The 24,011-nt window shown below is 39.5% G+C and overlaps 1 protein-coding gene across 1 annotated transcript in view; it reads left to right on the top strand.

Moving 5' to 3' along the window:
* The window catches only part of MAN1C1 (mannosidase alpha class 1C member 1), a 151,380-nt gene extending 144,769 nt beyond the window's left edge, over positions 1-6,611 (top strand). Inside the window, exon 13 of the mRNA XM_089665166.1 lies at positions 1,360-6,611. Coding sequence (XP_089521292.1) covers positions 1,360-1,465 — 106 coding nt within the window. The 3' untranslated portion in view covers positions 1,466-6,611. The remainder of the gene's footprint in view (positions 1-1,359) is intronic.
* The last annotated feature ends 17,400 nt before the right edge of the window (positions 6,612-24,011 follow it).

Here is a 24,011-nt window from a genome sequence, read left to right as displayed (position 1 = left end):
ATTGTGCCCAATCATTGGTGTTCATTGGTGTCAGTGGATTAAATGGTGTCCTACAGACTTTAGGGGGGACGGACCAGAAAATGTCCCAGCATCAGTGGGAGTAAGCAATGCCCCATCTTTGGTGTTAGTGAGAGGACTTGTGCCCCATCAATGGTGTCATTGGGAAAAATTGTGCCCCATCATTTGTGTCACTGGGCCCCATTCTTGGTATCATTGGGATGAACTGTGCCTTATTGTTAGTGTCATTGGTCGAAATTGTGCCCCATCTTTGGTATTCATTGGTGTCAGTGGATTAAATGGTGACCCAATGGTCAGTTAAAAGCAAGCAAAGGGCTGTATCCGGCCCAGTTTGGAAACCACTGGTCTAGACCATCTAGTTAGTGTAACGACACCCTATAGAAAAACTAAAGTCTAAAACAAGTTTATGTTTATATGGCAGAGCTGTTTACATTACCCATTAATTAACTTATTATTAATTTTGTCACAGATTTTGAACCCAAGAGAGCTTCTTGATGTGCAAACTAACTTAATATTTAGAACCATACCCCAGAAAAAAATGTGTTGTCTCTATTTCCCCTATATTAAAATAGAACTCCAGGCAGAATTAAAAAAAAATTAAATCTGCTATATAAAAAAGAGCTGTATGCCACTTTAAGGATCTCTGCCATTTCTTTAATATTTACGCTTTCATTCATGAGAGATAGTATCGCTTTTGCTATACTTCCAGCCTGCTGAGGCTCTCATTCTAAAACTAATCTATCTAGGCCTGTAAAGAAGAAACTGATATACATACCTTTTCTGCAACCACTTAGGTCCGGTCCCACTATGGAGTCCCACTATGGGCTTCAGTGTGTAGGCGTGTGCAGGAGAGGCAGCCAACATCGGAAGCCCCATAGTAAGCCTATGGGTGACGTCAATGCCTAAGCATTTCACAGCCATTGTCAGTTCTCTCCTGCACACAGCATTCACCGCTGGAGACCGAATCATATCAGCTTCAGAAAAGGTATGTATATTGATTTCTTCTTTGCAGGGCTAGGTAGATTAGTTTTAGAATGTGGCTGCAACTAGGTTTAGAGTTAGGTTTTGAGTGAACTTCTACTTTAACACAGTAACCCTTTTATGGCTAGACAGGTTTTGTGTCATTTTGCTGCGGCACCCCGGGGGACCTTTTGTGGCACCCCAGGATGCCACAGCCCCCGGTTAAAAAAATCTCATGTAAATGGTGTTTTCATTTTATAATAAAACAATGATTTTGTGCAAATCAGATCATTTTCCTATTGTTGATGATTCTAATAATTTTGAAAAATACAATGAGAAGTAACAGTTGACTAATTTGTTGTTCTTATGTCTTTACTACAGATACCTCTACCTTCTGTTTTCAGAAGATGATCTGCTGTCATTAGAAGACTGGGTATTTAATACCGAAGCACATCCACTACCAATAAGTCGTGTACAATCTGTTTGAAGCACAAGAATACAATATATATCTATCCAGTGTTTTTATCTAAAATTGAAATTTTCATACAAAAGAAATTCTATTTTATGAGCTGATTTGAGATACCAGTACTTATGTGAAATAATATCAATATCTGTATCTGACAAATTTAGCACTAAAAGAAATGGTGGCCTTTTGCAGAAAATTCTGCTTTTCATATATATATTTTTTTGAAGTTGGAAATGAGGCAGAACATAGATACACACATTGGTAGGTTTACGTGTATGGAACTCTCTCATACTGCTAGGTGCCAACCTGCATATATGGTCCATGTAATGTAAATCACGTTTGTGTCCTGACAGCGGTGGAACCTGTTCCGTAGCAATCCAAATGGCAGATAATAGGCCCAGGAACACAATGGATGATCCCCTACTCCTGTTTCTTCCTAACAGAGGCCTCTTTCAAAGTAGGAAGCAGGTATCACCTGCAAAGCAAACTTCAGACCAAGGGCGGACTGACAACTCATGGGGCCCCCGGGCAATAGGGGATCATGGGGCCCCTGAGTCCTTGCCCAAACTCAAAAAAGCCTATGAAAAAGGTACCAGGGGCATCTCATGGGGCCCCCTACTGACCCCGGGCCCTCGGGCAGTGCCCGAGTTTCCAAATGGTCAGTCCACCCCTGCTTTAGACAGTCCCAACCACTCTGCTAAAGTCTGATGGGTGTTGGCTCCAGGTGGTCTGTCATGTGCTCACAATGATAATATTCAAAACACAAGGGAATCTGCTCTCCTTCTAAAAGACCAAAGTAAACTTTATTGATGTTATACAGGGGTAATCTGCCCACTCTCCTTAAACATTTCACTCCGTTAGGAACTTAACGTACAATTAAGCAATTGGATTATCCTAGTACCAGATAACATCAATAAAATTTACTTCAGGCTTTTAGATGGAGAGTGGCTTCCTTTAGTCTTTGATGTTATACCTGCAAACACAGGTAGAAGATACTGCTTACAGTCAGCCTATGTCTAGCTAAAGCATATGCAGAATGTGTATGTATATATATTATATATATATATATATATATATATATATATATATATGAGTTACGGTAAGATCAGCAGCAAGTAGCATTATCAGTATAATAAGTACTGTTGGAGCTGCCTGTTGGGGTCCATGGAGGTTTGCCCTGCTTACGACAGGGCTTTGTGGCTGCAGGCGTTTGGGGTGGTAAAATGTTAAAGGCTTGCCCCTCCCATCAGAGGTTCTAAGTTTACATATCTAATGATTTAAAATGATTAGTTTGTACATGTCCTCTTAAGTAATGCACTGTTAAAACAAGGACAGTCAATTTGCTCTGGTCATTGAATACATTATATGCAGAGAACAACTCTAAGATGTTAGGAAAGCTGAAGCTATGAACTAAACATGCAATATAAATTCTATGTACTAAATAATGGATACACAAATCTGTATTCTTTCATTCATAATAAGATATTTTGACTTGTTCCTTTAAAGGGTGGCCTTGAGTGATATATCAGCTTCTGTTATAAAAACATTGAGGGTTCCATGTGATCATGCTGGCAATAACTACTGTATCAGGATGGTTTACCCATTTATAAAAGGCATGTATAATAAGTGCAAGCCTTGATAACCCAGAACAGCATGCCTGCTGATTTTGTGAAAATATTGTATGAAGTTGTCTACAGAAAGTTACTCCTTCTAGCTGCCTGTAGTCAAAGGGCAAACAGGACATATGCAATCTTGAGTTAGAGATATCTCTTGTCTTTGTTGTTGGACCATATTTCCCACAGCCCCCTATGCTAAGTTTTGGTAGTAATTACTGCACAGTTTGAATATTGTGTTTTCAAAGTTTTCAGCATTGAAAGAAATCATTGTCTAAAACTTTTTGGGTACTGCACAAAAGAAATGAAAAGAAACATTGTTTCCTATGCTTTATAGATCTTAAACAACTCAGATAGCTTGTCACAATAGGCTCTCAATGTATATTTTGACCATGTGACCATGTTTGTTTCAAAATTCTTTATTGGTATCAGTGTTCTGTTATTGGAAACCATCAAAGAAACAATATTATTGTGCAATGTGCCTTGAAACGCATGTATATGCTGTGTCAAAGGATTATTATTCCCTTCATTATAAAATCATGATATCTTGCCCACATGGTCTTCATCACAACCTTGTTTAGCAGGAAGTTGGCAGACAAAGGAATTATTTTCTCATGTTTAGCACGTCAAATTATCACTCAACCAAAACAGTGTACTAGGTAAAGACTACAGCATATCATTCAGTATCATTCAATATACAGATTCCCTGTAATATTTGTTTAGATAACTCAAGTTCTGATTATTTAAGCTGCTTGGTGGAAGAATGTGGATGGCCAAGAGTTGGTTTGTATTCTCCTTTATGACTACAGCCAGCTGGGAATCTAATCGACTCTACTTTTTTTTTTTTTTTTAAGTACTGCATGTATATTTTTTAGTTTGAAGCACAAATGCAGCAACAATAAATAATGGCCACTTGATGCAGCCAATAGTGGCTAAATCTCCCATGTCGTGTTTATGGCACCAGTTGAGACATCTCTGGCTAACCGGGGAAAGAGGATTAGTTGAACTGTTTATTGTTCTTAGAAATAAACTGATGCACTGGAGGCATTTCTTCTCTACCTGCTACTCCATGCTTCATACTATAAATATGCATGCTCAGGTGATGCTAACCTGCATGTTTATGAATGAAGCTTCAGAAAAAAACCCTCTTATAGTTTGATCTTGCCTTCACATCCAACCATCATCTCCAGCCAACTTGAAATTTGAACAAACCGGTAATGCTACAGTACTCACATTTTACTTTTGTAACTGCAGTTTATGCATTTAGGTCTTATTTAAGTATTAGAGTTATACATATCTTTACCATAGGTTTTGCAACAAATTATTTACCTAGTTGCAGAAATTGCTAGTGAGTTTGTAGGGCTGTTTCATTTTTTTTCTTTTTTTTTTTTTAGATGTGGATATAGTTGTGATAGTTTGCAAACCAAGCTTAGTAATTTAGTACTTCTAGTAGATCTCAATCACATAAATACCTACAATGAAGTGAATATTGTGCACATTTTAATGTTTTTCTTTTTAAAACAAGTCCCCAGAATACTAGTTTAACTAGTTATAAATGGATGCATCTTACTGCATTTTAGAAGAATGAGATCTGATGGAGCATGATAAGGTGAATGGTGTCAGTTATGCTATTTTCTCCAGTGCACTCATGCTGCTAATGTTTTTGTAGTGCCACAACACCAACTTACAGTACTGCAAATTATGAGGACCAGGGGTCTCCAAACTTTCGAAGCAAAGGGCCAGTTTACTGTCCTACAGACTTTAGGGGGGCTGGACCGGAAAATGTCCCGGCATCACCAGGGGCCTCCAAACTTTCAAAGCAAAGGGCCAGTTTACTGTCCTACAGACTTTAGGGGGGCTGGACTGGAAAATGTCCCAGCATCAGTGGGAGTAAACAATGCCCCATCTTTGGTGTTAGTGAGAGGGTTTGTACCCCATCAATGGTGTCATTGGGAGAAATTGTGCCCCATCATTGGTGTCACTGGACCCCATTCTTGGTATCATTGGGATGAACTGTGCCCTATTGTTGGTGTCATTGGTGGGAATTGTGCCCCACCGTTGGTATCATTGGTGTCAGTAGATTAAGTAGTGCCCCAAGGGCCAGATAAATGCAACCAAAGGGCTGTATCCAGTCCCTGGGCTGCAGTTTGGAGACCACTGGTCTAGACCGTCTAGTTAGTATAACGACACCCTATAGAAAAACTAAAGTCTAAAACAAGTTTATGTTTATACGGCAGAGCTGCTTACATTACCCATTAATAAACTTATTAATTTTGTCCCAGATTTTGAACCCAAGAGAGCTTCTGATGTGCAAACTAACTTAATATTTAGAACCACACCCCAAAAACAATGTGTTGTCTCTGCTTCTCCTATATTAAAAGAGAACTCCAGGCAGAATTAAACAAAAAAGTAAAATCTGCTGTGTAAAAAAAAGCTGTATGCCACTTTAAGGATCTCTGGCATTTCTTGAATATTTATGCTTTCATTCATTAGAGTATCACTTTTGCTATACTTCCAGCCTGCTGAGGCTCTCATGCTCAGAAGCTGCAGTGTTGCTTATTTGCCCCCTTCTTTATTTGTAAATTCACAGAAAGTCTTGTATTTTTGGAATGGCTTACAGAATAGAATTTATTCTGTGAATGGACAAGAGGAGAGGGGGTGGATAAACATCACTGCAGTTTCCATGTATGATAGCAGCAATGGGCCGGTAGTGTAGCGGCTATTTGGACTGCATGAAAGTGTAAATATTAAAGAAATGACAGCAGTCCTTAATGTGGCATTCACTTCTCATTAACTTTATTAGATAGCAGATTTTAATAAAAGATTTTTCCTTTTCTACTTCAAATAATAGAAATAGCTGCCATTACTGACATGAAGTTGTATATTCCTGGGCTGTCATCCTGATCCATGCCAAACCATGCTGGGTCTGTTCCTTCCATTGCATCATCATGACCGACACATAAAGCATGGAACTTAAAAGCACCTAACCAATTATGGCATGCTAAAAAGGAGGTATGGTGCCACTAGACCTGTCCATGTGTGACTGTGTGAGCCTAGGAGATCCCATATTGGTATGGTTTTTTTTTTTTCACAGAAAGGACTTTTTAATTTTATTTTATATGGCCACGCAAAATACAAACATCACTTAACATAATTCTTCTGTTGTAATTAATAATAGAAGCACTGGGGGCTTAGTGGACAGGATTGTGGCATTAATGTGCTCAGATCTTGAATTTAATTCCCATTAAGATACTGTGTCCATGGGATCTGTATGTTCATTGTGTGTCTGGTTTAGTTCTGGATCCTTCATTTTTCCACAATCCAAACATATAGGTAGGTGGGTAGCTAGCAACTGAATTTTGCTTTCTTTAGCAATTCATCCCCACACAGTTACTATCTTTTGTGTCACTTTTGCTTCTCTTTATATGTAAGCTGTCATGAGAAGGACCACCACTAAACCTCTTGACTTGAATTGTATTGTAACTGTACTGTCTCTCTTTGTTTTGTAAAGTGCTGCAGAAACAGATGGCGCTATAAAATCCTTATAATAATTATTGGGATATCCGTTTGACTTTTATTCAAACTTTCCATAGCATATCAACAGGTTTGTATGACGTGGAGAAGATAGGTGACTGAGTTTCCTTTGATCCAGCGGTTATAAAGCAGTTTTGCAATGCCATATTGTATATCAGTGAATTCTTTTTAGGGACAAGTTAGTTATTGCACACCCATGAGATGAATTTATATGCTGTGTGTGACCGCAACATAAAAAATACAAGGTATATAACAAACAGATTGGATGGTTTAAAGTTCACCTTTGGGAACATATTACATGTTCCACCCGTCTTTAGGGTGGAACATGTAACATGTTCCCAATTCTGCATCTGCCACCTGCTGCCAGACAGAAGATACCCGACAGAAGTTCCCCCATACTAGCTGTCAGATTTGAAAGCAGCATGCCTGTGCAGGGCTCTGCCCACACGGCCACATCATTCATTCACAGAGTTCTTTGAATGAATGAACTGCAAGTCCCGACAGCCTTAGTGACTGTTAGCTTGTAGTTTTCAATGAACTACCACGGAGCTGTGGAGCACTGTGTAGTTCAGTGAATCTTCCTGTCAGAATATCTGTTTGCCTGTACATCCCATACGGACAAGCGGGTATACTGACACGTCTGCAGGAGACCTGCAGATCTGCTGATCGCAGGTACAATGCTTTCCAGGCTCCTGCAGAAAAAAACAATAAATGCACATTTTTTAACAGCAACAAAATGTCCATTTATTATTTTTGGGCAAAAGGTAAATGTCTCCTTTAAGAAACTAAAGTGTATGCATAGCCAATTCATTTCTGGCCTTTCCCACTTGAGAGACATCAATCTAATGATCGGGAATGTTGGAAAACTCAATCAGTGCCTGCAGTCAATCAGCTGCAGTGCTGATCAGTGTACTCTGATGTCAGAATACAATAGGACAGTGGGGAGGATGTCTCTGATGTCAGAATACAATAGGACAGTGGGGAGGATTCCTTCATCCACCTTGCTTGTGTGGATGAGGGAATCTATTTTTGTTTTTTTCTTTCAATCAGCCTACCAACTGATCAAAAAAAAAACCAACAAACAATCCATCTATGACCAATCCTAGACAGTTGTCATTGGAACAGACATCCCCACTGAAATATTTCCTCTCACTTCCTGATATGATATCAACTGTAACACTTTTAGTTTTGCATGGTCACCATGACAAATAGAGTGTATAAATCTATATATGAGCTTACAAAGAGCAATCAAACTGAGGTTCTAATCCTACCCTGCTCTATCTAAAACCTACAAATAAATTGACTTTATATGCAACTTAAAGAGATTCAGTCTGCACAAACCTGCAGAAGCTTTCAGAATGCCATGCTTCACCCAAATGCTGGGCCATTTTGATTAAGACGCTTTTTCATCATGTTAGAACTTACCTGCCCCTTCCTGCCTGTCCAATGTTGCACCCTATCCTAATGATGGGCCAAGAGGAATGAGTGGAGGTATGGCTACGAGGCAGCTCCAAAGCTACCTAGACATATCGTGTACGGTAAGGCCTTAAATATAGTTTATTACATTACCTATATACATAAATAGTGATACATAAAAATATAATATGCAGAAATCTGGTTTCATTATCTCATTAGGCCGTCATACCACTGCATAGAAAATCAGTCGGTGGTATGACAGTCGTCCGAAAAAAATCTATCAAGCGCTATCACGCATGAGCGGAAACAGAAGATGACCCGGATGTTTATTTCCAAGGAATCTTCGTAAACACGAACGAAAAATCTAAAATGTTAAAAGTAGATTGGCCTAATGAGATAATGAAAGCAGAAGTTTGCATATTATATTTTTATGTATCACTATTTATGTATATAGGTAATGTAATAAACTATATTATACTCATTGCTGTTAATTGTTGTGTATATCGCTCATTCTGGCCGGAAGGGCGTGGCTACAAGGTCACACGCACACTGCATCACTTCCACTTCTATGGGGTGTAGAGTCATGTGACCGCCGTGACACGACATTACGGCGGTCACATGATCAAGAAAGGTCCCGATCGAAAGAAGAGATCGGGACCTTTCCGTGAGTACTGGACATGTGTGCTGGGAGCGCGCAGGGCGTGCGCTCTCAGCACATATGTCTTTTTTTAATAGAATAGACGCCCTAGACGCCGGGAGGCTGCACATTTGCGTTCGGCCGGCACCAAGAGGTTAAAGAGAAACATACAATACCAAACGCTGCTTCAGGTGTGGTGCTTGAACTTCATACCTGTCTGCAGCTTTCAGTATTATTAAAGTGACAATCTCTTAAAGTTAACCTGTCACATACAAGGACAATGGAACATTTAGAGATATACTGAGACAGGTAGCTTTCTGTAGAGATCTCTTTGCACATCTGTGCTTAAAAAGCCCATACATGTTAGCATGTTTTATGAGTTGCAGTGCATTTTTTCCATCTTTATTTGGACAATTAAATTTTTGTATGTGTTTTCAGGAAAAAATAATTTCTCTGTACACATTTTAAGCCCTCATGCGTACTTGATGTTTTTACAGCTGTTGTTTTTGGCTTTTGACGTTTTTCTCTACAGCCAGTAAAACCCTCCAGCATGTTATCCTATGTGTCCATGCACACATAGACTGTAATCAACGTTTTTTGGCTGGGACTTTTTTTGGCTGGAAAAAAAAAACAGGACTAGTGAGTTTCTATAGGAGTTTTTTAGCTGTAGAAAACCGCTAATGCTGAAAAACACCGTAAATTGCGGTAAAATGCAGCAAACCAGCATTTTTTTAAAATATATTTTTCAAAAAAACTAAAAAAAGCAAATGCTGAAAAACGCGGTAAAACGCTGCTAAACGCTAATGCAAAAATGCTAAAAAGCTGAAAAACTCATGTTTTTTTAACGTGACTTTACACAGCTAACGTTACCAGCGTTATCAAAACGTCCGGTGTGCATGAGGGCTAAATGTGCAGCTATGCATTCTTATGAAAGATGCATTGTGTAGAAACTGCAGGCAAACTGCAGCAAGCAGGACCTCAAAACATACAAAACATTTACTGTATTTCAAAACTGTACCAACAATGACACAGAACACTCCCTGATTTTTAGTAACAGGTTAAATACATCAAAAACACAGAGGTGTAACCAGAATTTAAAAGGCAAGCTTGTCTATGGTTTTTCCCACCTGTCAAGTTACCTCATTGAGGCTGCATATTGTATTAACAAACCAATAGGGAAAAGAAGAGGTGCCAAGCTTGAAAGCAGAAAATGTTAAGATTTACATGTAATCTCAACTGCCTTTAGCTCCATATCTACTCATTATTGGATCATGTACTTTTTATGTAAAGACCAACGCCAGGCCAAATTTTTTTCACCCAAACTTGCCTCCAGCCAAAATGAAAAGCTCACCTTCAGCCTGGGTTCACATATATGCGGTGCGGTATATCGCATGTGATTCACACAGGAACCGCACCGCATTCCTGCACAAATCATATGCGATTTGTGTGTGGTGCGATTGGAGCCATACATTTGTGCACCAAAAATATGCAGGACCCTTTTTTTGGTCCGCAGTAGAATCGGATCGCATAGGCATTCACACCTATGCGATCCGATTCTGCACATCGCACCGTGTTTTGCAGACCGCTTTCAGGGTGTTTTAACTTAACATAAACACCCGCAGCAAATCACATGAACGGGGTGCAATTCTGATGCGGTGCAGAATTCACACAGAAAACGCTGCAAATTCCACACTGCATCAGTGTGAACCAGGGCTTAATCCAAAACTGTTCCCTGTAGTGCCTCTTTATTGCCACGATTTCCATCCCAGAAGAATGAGAACAAAGTGTGAGTGCTGGGCATCAAGCGGCCCACCCCTGTTTCGGCATCGCCACATTCACTGGTAATAGAGAGACGTCATCACCGCTCTCTGCATCATTGAAGACCACCAAATTCAGAGAAAAGGTGAAAAAGAAGGCGGTTTTGCAGCAACACATGACTGACCTGAAGACTTTAGAAAAGGTAAGTATAAAAAAAGGTGGAGGAGATGTTGATTTGGGGGAAAGTTCAGAGCTTGGAGTTGGTCTTTACAGTAACCTTTTTTTAGGCATTTTTTTCCCAATATGCTTGGTTTGACTTGGTCAGATTTATGACAGGTTTCCTTTAAGCTGCACAACCCACATGGAAGAAAAATATATTTGAAATGTATTTTAAAAATATTCTTCCCAAATATATTGCCATATATTTGAAATGCTACAAAATATATTTCAATGTATATATATGTATGTGTGTAGATATATATCTATATATATACACATATACATATACACTGCATGTTGAACTGCGTTTTTATTACAAAATATATGAAAAATATTTTTAAAAATGCATTTCAAATATACTGTATGTCTTTAACAATACAAATCTACATTTCTGCAATGCATTTACAAATATTTGTAAAAATATATCTTAAAACGACTTTTTTATATGTTACAAAAATCTGAATATATTTTTAAAAATATATTTTTTTAAAATATATTCTTCACATTTTTTAACATATAAAAAAAAGTCATTTTAACATATATTTTTACATATATTTGTATATGCATTCCAAAAATGTAGATTTGTATTCTTAAAGACATATAGTATATTTGAAATGTATTTTTAAAAATATCTTTCATATATTTTGTAATAAAAACACATTTCAACATGCAGTATATACATATATATATATTTTTTTTTTTTTTTTGTAGCATTTTAAATATATGGCAATATATTTGGGAAGAATATTAGTATATATATATATATATATATATATATATTTATTGAAATATATTTTGAACTAGATTGAATATGAACAAAATTGTAGCATTTCAAATATATGGCAATATATTTGGGAAGAATATTTTTAAAATATATGTCAAATATATTTTTCTTCCATATGGGAAATATCAGTATAATAAAGGGCAACTGTACTTTCTGAGAATCATCAGTTACCTTTTTGGCCTATCTACTACATAAATGAACCCCCTGTCTCAGATGCATACTTATCTAAATCAGATTGCCTCAAACCGTAGCAATCTTTAGAACCTCCAGCCAAAATCTTCATTTCCCTGGTTGTACCTGTGCAGTATGTCCTTATCCCACTCCCAAGAATCTCCTGTATCAGGAGATAATCCTCTAGAAGTCTTTGGGGTTCAGCTGCGCAGATGTCTCCAATGGAAAGATGGTTTTGGAGACTTTTCTAATTTTCGTAGGCCTTAGGCATCCGATTCAGGATGTATATTATGGACGAGCACAGTTAACCTAGTGTTTGTTGCATACATTGTACAAATACAATGTTTTCATCTGCCCCACATTAGCCTAATAGTCTTTACATTTCTCAATAATATATCCTTAAAAAAGGTTTACTGCAATGGTTACAAAGAATGCAACACTGAGCTTTCTGCCTAGCAAGTCTCAGAACAAAAACATTGTTTGAAGGTTTTAATATTGTTTTGTAAAGCAGTATAATTACTCCTATTTCCATTTTACCTGCAAGATAATGATAAAAAAAAGAATCAAATTAATGTCTGTCTGCTTGTTTTGCAGAATATTCAAGAGAGTAAATATAGGTTGCTGTGATCATGTGCAAACTAAAAAAGTGCCATTCCTCATATTTCAAAATATTAATGTATAATCATTCTATGCAGAAATCCAATTATTTTTGTTTGTTAGTAGGTTATTTATTTCATTACAAAGAAATGAACATTGTAATGTATTGTGATAAATTAAATTTTATTGAAATGTGGCATAAGTAAATATGAGTGTTGCTGTTTTTGATCATTTACACTGGATTAGCCTGAACTGTATAAAAGGTAAAAATTAAAATCAAAATATATTTAAACCCAAGAACAAAAATGTAACATATTGCAACTTACCAGTTCTTAGATGTGGTGGTTGCATTATTTGTCTTTTTTCAGACTAAATACATTTTCTGCAGATATGATGTTGATCCTGAAAAAAATTAAGTGTACTTCCCATGCAGTGAACTGAAATCTCAACCTTATCAGACTTTTCAGTTCTCTTCTGTGAACTACAGAATGTATCCCCACTATGTTATGGAGAAGGGTAAGGAGGGGGGGGGGTCTGTAATCCAATTCAGGAAAGGAGCTTAACCACTTGCCTACCGAGCACTTATACCCCCTTCTTGCCCAGGCCAATTTTCAGCTTTCAGCGCTCTTGCACTTTGAATGACAATTGCAACATTGTACCCATATGAAATTTTTATAATTTTTTTTAGACAGAGCTTTCTTTTGGTGGTATTTAATCACCTCTGGGTTTTTTATTTTTTGCTAAACAAACCAAAAACAACTGAAAATTTTGAAAAAAAAAAAGTTTTTTTTTAGTTTCCGTTATAAAATTTTGTAAACAAGTGATTTTTCCCCTTCACTGATGTGCGCTAATGAGGCTGCAGTGATGGGCACTGATAGGCTGCACTGATGGACACTGATAGGCGGCACTGATGAGGAGGCACTGGTAGGTGGCACTGATGGGCATTGAAAGGCATCACTGATGGGCATTGAAAGGCAGCACTCATATATGTCACTGATAGGTGGAACTGATAGGTGGCACTGACTGGCACTGATAGGCAACACTGACTGGCACTGTTAGGTGGCACTGACTGGCACTGTTAGGCGGCACTGATAGGCAGCACTGACGGGCACTGATAGGCAGCACTGATAGGCGACACTGATAGGCAGCACTGACTGGCACTGATTGGCAGCACTGATAGGCGGCACTGACTGGCATTGATAGGTGGCACTGAAAGGCAGCTCTGATGGGCACTGATATGTGGCATTGATGGGCACTGGTAGGCACTGATATGTGGCATTGATGTGGCAATGATGGGCACTGGCAGGTGGCACTGATGGGCACTGGCAGGTGGCTTTGATGGGCACTGACAGGTGGCACTGCTGGGGCTACACTGATCATCAGAGCCCATTGATCATCAGTACCCTGATGATCAGTGTACATGTCCCCTCTGAGGGATACCGATTATTGGCTCTCCTCTCTTCTCGAGCTGTCAGCGTGACAGCTCGTGAGGAGAGAAATGCTGATAACCGACATTTCCTTGTTTACATGCAATCAGCTGTGATTGGACACAGCTGATCACATGACAGAGCCAACGTCTTCAGCTTTTTCCGTTGATCGGTGATCCACTGTGTCCCAGGGACACAGCGCACAACCGATTGTCGCGCTGCGAGCCCCCGGGGGCGCGCATGTGCGGTTATAGTGGGAGGACATCATATGACATCCTCCCAGAACGAGAGAACCGCCTTGCACCAGTCATTTCTTTATATGGCGGGCGGGAGGCGGTTAAAGTAGCAATGCTATTTCTCCTTAGATATAGTACAGTGAGTGGGCTTCATCACCATAGGACAGTAAATATGCTACAACAAGGATTACCATGTAAAAATAAAGCTTTAAAAAAAGAAAACTAATACAATATATTAAATACTTGTTATTGAGTTTAATTACGCTTTAAAATACTAGTTTTCGGCTTCCTCAGTAAAAAAAACATTGGTAATACTATATGAGTAATACTACCAGGAGCAATTCTTGCTGCTTGCCTTTACTATTCTTTGCCTTCTGCCATATGGTCAGTAAGGTAAGAATAATGTGGCCTTACATTAAATAAATGACTGTACTATATGATTAAATGTACATTTTCCTTGGTGGTGGTGCTTTAGATCTTCAAAGTCCACCATCCCTTTTGGTTTTCTCCCATGTAGTATAATTTGAAAAAAAAAGAGCACTTTCACTCCTCTGAGGCAAGTATAAATGGGAGACACTTCAGTACAACATCATTGACACAGTCAACTTTCCTTATAAAAAAAAAATCAAGTACCTTCAGGAACTCTCATATGAACTGAGGTTTAATTTTGCCTTTATCTCCATCAGTCATACCTTTTCATTGCACAACACCATTAAAATATAACTAAAGACAAAACCTTTTTTTGTTAGTTTTGGACAGAGTGAAGGGAGTTTAGAACACCTGTTAGGTTTTAATTGCTGTCTGTGCTCCCATTGGGGGATTTACCTTCTCTGTTTGCCCTGTGAACGCAAATTGAGTGAGTTGTCACCAGGACAAGAATGTCCAATGTCCGTTAGTTCTGGTGACCCTGGTGACAACCAGGGATTATTTCACTTTGGAGAGATTTCCACATACTTCCTGTTTTGGATATGGAACATGAAGAGAACCGAAATCTCCTCAATGGGGCACAGATGGCAAAACAATTGACAGGGATTTTAACCCTTCCTTAGTCTACTCAAAATGCAAGAAAAGATTTTGGCTTTAGTTCTGCTTTTGTTGGAATATGCACCATGCATGCTGCAATCGATATTATATTACAATGCCAAGCACAGAAAATGCATATGTAGCACTCTCCTAGTTTAGCTAGGGGTAGCTAGACCCGAATGGCTAGAGAGGAGCTGATTAGCAGCTCAGGTGAGAAAGTCAGAGGGGTTAAACTCTGGTCAGGACCTAGAGACTCTGCAGGCCAGCCCCTCTGGAATTTCCCCTGCTCTGAAGCTTTCAGAGGAGGGCCTTTGAAGCAGTGAGTGGTTCTGAGGAGTGGTTGGCTGCACTTTTGAGGGACCTCAGCCAATCCCCAACAGGAGGCTTGGTAAGGGGCTGGACTCCCTTAAATTGCTGGAGCCTGCTCAGTAGGAGGAGTGTGATGGCGGGAGAGGAGTTCGAAGCAGGAAAATGCGAGGCTGTAGCAAGCAGGCTAAAAGGAGGCCTAGTGGGATGGGGCCTGCCTGCAAACCTGGAGCTGGAAAGGAGGAAAACTCAGGACACACTTTCCCCCTGAGAGAGAATCACCTGTATGGCAGGAAAGGACCAGCCTAGCTGATAGGCCTGGTAGCAGCAGCCATTCCGCAAGAAGTACAGGAGAGGACCTGAGTGAGTACATCTACACCTTCTGGGCGGATAGAGGAAGAAGCACCTTATTTAAGAGAACAGGAGCCAGATCCCCTGCTCAGCAAGAAGACCTTCAGATTGCTGGGTGAAGAGGAGCTCATCTAGAGTCTGGGGTAGTACAACTGGAGCTGCTGGCTAGCACTCAGAAACTGTGTTTCAGAGAGAAGAAGCTGTGAATAGTTCAGGAAGTTATCCTCAGATTTCAGTTCCCTTGGGCATCCTATGCACCCCTAAACCCTATCCAAGTTTAGATACTTAAACATCATTTGTATGAAATCTTCATACTCTTTATTGACAAATCACATAGCTACAACAAATAATAATGATTTCTAAAATATGATACCAAATAAGTATCGCAATTTACAACAACAAAAAATTGCACCTCAATATTTATGTCATTTGAAATCCTACCATATAACCTGATTGGTACCAAAAATGGATCACCGATGGTTAGGATGATCTTGTAGTTGATTGAACGCGGCTATATTGCCATAGTACAAAGCTAATACAACCTTAATTGAACAGTGGTTCTACATGTTTCGCGACTCTCAGTCGCTTCTTCAGGAGCTATGGAAAGGTGCATCTACAATAAAACAAAATTTGATTGTTGACCTGTAAATGCAGATATATGTAATCAAAAACCACAAAACCAGAAAGATAAAGGATAATAAACTTCTCTACATACAAAAACATAATTTGGACAGATAGCCACTTACAATTACAGGCATACCTCGGTTTACGAACGTCACGGTTAATGTAATTTTCGGTTTACGAATAAAAATCCATTGAAAATAATGCCTAGGTTTAAAAATTTTTTTTGCAATTTGAAGCAAGTTTCCCCCGGAGGCAGTGCACCTGGGAGGTTTATAGCGCCAGCCCCGTGCCTCTAAAGTGCACTTTCCAAAGAGTTTTGAACAGATAAGACTTTTTATTTAACTTTTTTCTGACCTCCGGAACAGATTAATTGGTTTTCAATGCATTTACAAATTTTTTTCGCAATACGAAGCAAGTTTCCCCAGGATAAATTGTGCCTGGGAGGTTTATATTGCTGGCCTCATGCATGCTGGAGTCTGTGGCGTCGAGTGTGGAGGTGTTGGAGCTGTTTTTGCATCGAGTTTTGGAGCCATTCTGGAAATTTTTAACCATGTCCCTGTACAGTATTTATGCCTTTAAAGTGCACTTTATAAAGAGTTTTGAACAGATAAAATACTTTTTTAAACTTTTTCTGACCACTGGAATGGATTAGTTGGTTTTCAATGCATTCCTATGGGAAACCACGTTTTGGTTGCAATACGAAACATCCTGGAGAACGCATTCAATTCATAAACCGAGGTGCGCCTGTATTGCCAAAAAAAACACATGTTTTTCTAGTTAGTCCTCGGAGGAAACATATTGCATCAGAGTGGGTGTCCAGACGTGGAGGCGCATCAGGGAAGCAGGGACAACATCATGTAATAATATTGGGTAAGTATTAGAAAAGCGCCACACCCTTAATAATTAATTATCTATATAGCAGCAACTCCAAATCTCCAGATATTTGGCATAACATTAAATAAACATAGGAATGCGCTAATTCACCAGAGCTACATGCCGATCAAATTATAGACCAGCATAAGCGCTATTGCTCCGGGAGCGATGAATGAAGCAATTTCCAGACTATTTAGTGCAATGCTCTGCAGTAGTAACTTTCCAGGTATTTGAGAAACACCCCTCTGTAGTATAGGCAGATTCCAAGCTTTAAGGAGAAATACTCTGCAGCCACTCTTGCATAGATGAATAATTTCCATATATCACCATATCTCCGTACCTATTGGGACCACACTCAGGGACAAAGAAAAGGCATGATGGTGCAGCATGTTTAAAACAGTATTTGTTTAATAAAAAATCATAACACTCACAAAAAAGGTGTCCAGACCGACACCAGTATCAATATCGCAGACAATGAACGAGCTCTGCACACCTCCGGCAATCACAGGGAGCGTGCTGACATCAACATCCAACTGGCCTGGCGGTCTATAATTTGGCATGTAGCTCTTGTGAGTTTATTTAATTTATTCGGTGGTGGATTGATCACGGTGTTATGATTTTTCACATGATGATTTTGGAATATGTTTGGACTTTCACATATTGATTTATGGACACTATAATTGTTTGGTTTATTTATAATTATTAGCGCATTCCTTTGTTCATGTAATAATATTACAGTCTGTTGAAAACAAATATGTGTTTTTCTGGCAATAATTGGTAAGTGGATATCTGTCCAATTTATGTTTTTGTATGTAGAGAAGTTTAATTTCTTTTTGATTTTGTGGTTTTTGATTACATTTCTGCATATGCAGGTCAACAATCAAATTTTCTTTTACTGTAGATGCACCTTTCCATAGCTTCTAAAGAAGCGTCTGAGAGTCACGAAACATGTAAAGCCACTGTTCAATTGAGATTGTACTTGCTCTGTACTAAGACAATATACCCGCGTTCAATCAACTACAAGATCATCCTAACCATTGGTGATCCAATTTTGGTACCAATCAGGTTATATCGTCATTTAGGAGCAGTAGGATTTCAAATGATATAAATATTGAGGTGCAATTTTTTGTTGTTGTAAATTGCAATACTTATTTGCTATCATATTTTAGAAATCATTGTTATTTGTTGTAACTATGTGATTTGTCAATAAAGAGTATGAAGATTTTATACAAAAAATGATGTTTAAGTACCTATAAAGTCCATTTAGTTGTAATCATATTTTTGTTAGTCTTCTTAGGATGTGGTACAATGTATGAGCTTTTATCCATAGTACCACCCTATGGATACACCCTTATTCTGTCTGTGGATGAAAACTTGTGTGGAAAATGCTAACTGACTGGCTTTGCAGGACTATAGGGGGACCCAAATTCATCAGCAACCACTAATGGGATAGTGCTACACATAAAAGTGAGTCTAATCATGCTCCAAGGTGGCTCACCTTAAAGCGGAGTTTCACTCACCCTATGAAAAAATAAAAGTCAGCAGCTACAAAAACTGTAGCTGCTGACTTTTAAAAAACAGCCATTTACCTGTCCCTCGTTCCCACGATGTGTCCCTGCAGCCTGTTTCACTGGCTGTCCTGTATTCCAGGAGGCCAACATCTTCAGTGTAGACACTCGGCTGTGATAGCTTGCGGCTCCACAGCCGGGTATCCACTGCGCATGAGCGAGTAGCGCTGCACTTCATGAATGGTCCTGTAGTCTTCTGGGACCTGTCACGTGTCCCAAAAGACTACAGGGAAAGAGGTAGGGAGGACACCTTCCACTTCTGATCACCTAGGTGATCGGACTGAAAGTGGGAGCGAGTACCTGTCAAATTCGGGTACCCGCTCCGCCCCTGCTCCCCAAAGGTGCCAATCCTTAATGGAGAGCGGGGCAGCAGTCTTTAAAGTGGAACTTCCCCTTTTGGGTGGAGCTCCGCTTTAAAGGCATTGTACACCTCAAAATGTTTTTGTTGTGTTAAATATGTATTTGTATACTTAAATTCCCCGTGTCATGTGTTTGCCCTACTTTGTAATGATGGGCTCATATGTTGTGGCTGCAGATTGTAGTGTTATGGCTGATTGATTCCCCTATGTCCATGTATTCATTCACCTAGCTTGTTCCTATTCACCAAAAGAACAGGCAACTTCTTTTTTATGGTCATATAGTGAATGCCTTGCTATTTCTCTGTGTATCACAAATGTGAGTGCTAATGATAAGAAACTGAACTCTCTGTTAATTGATCTGCCTGGTTGTATCTGTATCAGATGTGATTACAGGTTAGCTCTCACCTGTACAAGTAAATTCTTCAAAGGAAGTGTCAGTTCTCACACTAGGTGACAGAGGTCATGCATTAACCTGTGCAGTGCCATCTCACTTGCCTCATGTTTGAACACAAGCAGGAACTTCGGACACAGGAATGTGAAGATTTGCTCTAGGGCAACTGGGCATACAGGGCAACTAATGACACCATGAAACTACATGATCAATGCACATCTTATACAGCTAAAAAACACAAGGTGCAGGAAAGAAGATTTAAAATGCCTTTAAGCTCCAATCATTTTATACTCTAGGATCTAACTGTAACTGGCTCAAGTCCAGTCCAATTAGGCACTGAAACCAAGGGCTTATGTATACAAACTCTTGTTATATAGCTTTGGCAGGATCTTCATCCTCAAGGACTGAATAGACAGGTTACCTCACATGATAACAACTGCAACAGATAGAAGCACATCTTTAAATGTATGCTTCACACTGAAAATAGGAACTGATCACAAAGCAGTTATGGTTTGGAGGCAATACATAGGCAACACTGCCATCTAATGGCAGTTAGCAGTCATCACATCCCAATTGACTTGTTCTGTAATGTTGAAGACATTGGGCACAATACACTAAGCGGTATCTTACTGCATCTGAGTATGAGGTAGGATACACAGAGCATTTTTTTTTTAAAGTTTAAATTCACAAAAAAAATGCTACTAAAATACTGCATGAGTTTTTTTATCGAGTCATGAGGTATTTTAGTGGTGAAAACCATGAGTTATTGTTTCAGCTGTCAGCGGGGAACCCCACTGACAGCAGATGAATAATAGGTTGTTAAGGACTCCGCGGCCACCCATTCCTTAATAACCCATGACAGTACTGACAGGTACAAATACATACCGCATACCTGGACCACTACTTAACCACTTCCCGTCCAGCCTATGTATAAAAACGGCCGGACGGGAGCAGTGCAGGAGGGGGTGGCCGTTTATAAACGTCCTTCCCCTTTCCCTGCTTGTGCGCGCTCCCTGGGAGCGCGCACCACTGCAATCCGGTGCTGCACTTGCTGTATTGTGAACACCGATCGCTGTATGGGACCGATCATGTGATCACTGATTGGCCAATCAGTGATTACATGAATAGTAGCAAGCAAGATGTCACTTCTGACATCAATGCTTACTATGTGTGAAATGTGTGAATGATCACAGAGATCACATGGTACAATGCTATTCACAACAGCCTTGTACCATGTGACAAGCTGTGACCAATCACAGCTCTCATAGTAGTTCTCAATGGCTGCAAGAATGCAGTCAGAGAGAAGGAGAAATGATTGCCTTTACAGCCTATATAAGTGGAAAAGCAATAAGTGTAAAAAAAAAAAAAACTTCATCACCCCCCACAAATAGTACAGTGTCACTATGGTGACACTGTACTGCTAGGGTGACAGTATGTTTAAAAAAAACCCAAAAAATAAATAATATAAAAAAATAAAATAAAACTAAAAAAAATGCTTGAAAAATTATAATTTTTGGTTATAAACTAATTTGGGTTATTTTGTTTTTACTAAAACGATAACTGAATACATTTTGGCCAAGATTTATGAAAAAAGATTATTTATTTGCAAAATGTTATAAGAAAAATACTTTTTATCAAAATTGTTGGACATTTTCATTTATATAGCAAAAAAAATAAAAATCCCAGTGGTGACTAATTACCACCAAAACAAAGCTTTATCTGTCTCAAAAAATGCTAAAAAATTCATATGGGTACAGTGTTGCATGACCGTGCAGTTGTCATTCAAAGTGTGATAGCACTGAAAGCTGAACATTGGCCTGGAAAGGAAGGGGGTGAAAGTGTCCGGACTTGAAGTGGTTTTAATGCATTTCATTATTTCCTTTTATGAATTGACTTTAAGGGGTTTTTTTATGCGATATTTACCGAGTGTTTTTGCTATTTTCGGTAAATACCATATACTATCAATACTGAAATTGACATTTTCAGTATCGCATGCGATATGTGGTCATGTGACTGACTTAACTCCTGTGATAAGCATTAGTGAATTGTGCCCAATGTGCCATTCATCCAAGCAGTTTTGGGAACACACTCCCAGCATTTATAGTCACATTAGCAATGTGAGATGTAATGAAAGTGTACAAGGCTAATGCGGACAGCAGATGTAAAGATTTGTGACCACGAAACGCTGCAGACTGTTTGTCACATTCATTTGAACTGAAGAAGCCACCTTGATGAGTGGCAATCTTCTCCCAGGTGAATGTGACTATTAGCTACTGTATACCATGACCTAATTAATGAAACCCTTTACAAACAAAATAAATATCACATCTTCGAATGTTAACTTATTACCTGTATTTGTTACAAAATTAAATATTTATGTGCTGTTACTACGTTAATTGGCTATTTCAATCTAGAGTTTCACAAAAAAAAATTTGAAATGTGACGCAAAATGTAATGTGATAAATATCCCATAGATCTGCACACCAATGGCAAAGTTTTGGTCAAGGGAATTTGGACTGCTAAGTAAACTATTCCAAATCATAGAGACTCATGGAACACCTTGCTGTACACCAAACAAAATGGTCACCATCAAAAACTGGCAACTTTTGTCATCTTAGAGTCAAAACAGTCTATTGATGTTGCTTCAAAAAAGTAAATGGGCTTTTTTCCATAAGTAAATGGATGACTTCATGGTTTTGGAACAAGCAGGTCATTTTCTAGCATACTCCTGAATAACCATACTAAGTTCTTGAGGACTTAAACCCCATGGATCATCTATGCCCAACCTGAAAAATATGCAGTTTTACCATCTCACTAATATGTGTCTGGCCCACCATCTAGTACTCTGTGTCTTTTAAAGCTATCACCCCATCACCTTTCTACTTGCTTCTTCCTCATTACATACTTCTTTTCTTCTTCCTCCTTTCCAGTGTAGGCATCTGCTGCCCTCTACTGTGAGCTGCTAATATCACAGGGTTATATATAAGTATGAATTAGCACTTCCTCTCTCCTGGAAGCTGGCTTTAAAACCCCAGAAGGAGGCTGATAGCACATGTCTATATACAGAGGAGCTACATTTAACTATGCTGCCCACAACATCTTGATCTGAAAACTGGTGATAGATAAGTCTCTGTCCTGTTGTTATTATCTCCCATTACACAGTGCCCAGATAGCTAGGTCTGTGCTACTGTATGCATGTAGTGGTCATGTTCTAGTCAGGGGCGGACTGACAACTCATGGGGCCCCCGGGCATTAAGAGATAATAGGGCCCCCTGTGTCTCCGCCTGCACTAAAGCCAAGCAATCCACATCCACACAGCACCCAACCTACATATTGCAGCTCAGCTGCATAGAAAGAGAATTAAAAATTATTTAAAAAATAACAAAACAATGGCGTGGGGTCCCTTCTCCATTCATACCAAGCCCTTCGGGTCTAGTATGGGTTTTGAGGGGAACCCCCACACTAAAATTAAGAAAAAAATGGCGTGGGGTCCCCCCAAGATCCATACCAGACTCTTATCCGAGCATGCAGCCCGGCAGGTCAGGAAAGCTGGGGTACAAGCGAGCGCCCCCTCCTGAACCATACCAGGTCACATTCCCTCAACATGGAGGGTGCTTTGGGGGGTTCCCCCTCCCATAAGCACCTTGTCCCAATGTTGATGAGGACAAGGGTCTTTTCCCCACAACCCTGGCCTGTGGTTGTGGGGGTCTGAGGGCAGGGTGCTTATCAGAATCTGGATGCCCCCCAGATCCCAGCCCCCTCCCATGCGAATGAGTATGGGGTACATGGTATCGCTACCCATTCACAAAAAAAAAAAGTGTAGTGTGAAAAAAGACAGGAGACAGTCTTTGGCAAGTCATTTGTTAAAAGAAGAAAAATAAAAGAATGTTCACCGAAGTAGATCCAATGTCAATCACGATGCCCGCTGCTACCCAATAAAAGAAAAGAATGAAAAAGGCCCCCCTTCAGGTGTTGGCTCCCGGTCTTCTGCCTCCTCTTTCCTGACCTGCTGGGTTGCATGCTCGGATAAGGGTCTGGTATGGATTTTGGGGGGGACCTCCACGCCATTTTTTTCTTTTTTTAATTTTGGCGAGGGGGGGTTCCCCTCAAAATCCATACCAGACACAATGTGCTTGGTATGGATGGAGGGGGGACCCCACACCATTTTTTAAATTATTTTTTTAATTGCAATGCTTTCTTTTACATTGAGCTGTCAGTGGGGAACCCTGCTGACAGCTGAAACATTAACGCATGTTTTCACTACTAAAATACCGCATGACTTGATAAAATAACTCATGCGGTATCTTAGTAGCATTTTTTGGTGAATACAAACATTTTTTTTTAAAAATGCTATGCGGTATCCTACTGCATGCTCGGATGTGATACCCCTTAATGAATTGTGCCCAGTGAGCCTCTCACTGGGCCCCCTGCTGACCCTGGGCTCTCGGGCAATGCCCGAATGGTCAGTCCACCCCTGGTTCCAGTATATTAGTAAGTGAAACCAATTGTTGCAATAGTGTTTATATGTAGATCCTGTTATTTTAGTAATATGCTGTTGTTCTTATATGGTTAACCCTGTCTCTTCTGGTCTGGGGTTCTAGCATAGGCTAGAGCCAGGTTAGACATGCAGTGGCCACTTCCGGTAGTTGTCTGGTTACATATCAAATTAGGAAGTACTAA

This window comes from Staurois parvus, unplaced genomic scaffold, assembly GCF_062004578.1.
Source record: "Staurois parvus isolate SC_StPar_1 unplaced genomic scaffold, SC_StPar_1.0 ptg002140l, whole genome shotgun sequence".
In the NCBI taxonomy this organism is placed as follows: domain Eukaryota; kingdom Metazoa; phylum Chordata; class Amphibia; order Anura; family Ranidae; genus Staurois; species Staurois parvus.
Note: the sequence above shows the minus strand (reverse complement) of the source record. Positions and strands in the feature narration are given on the sequence as shown.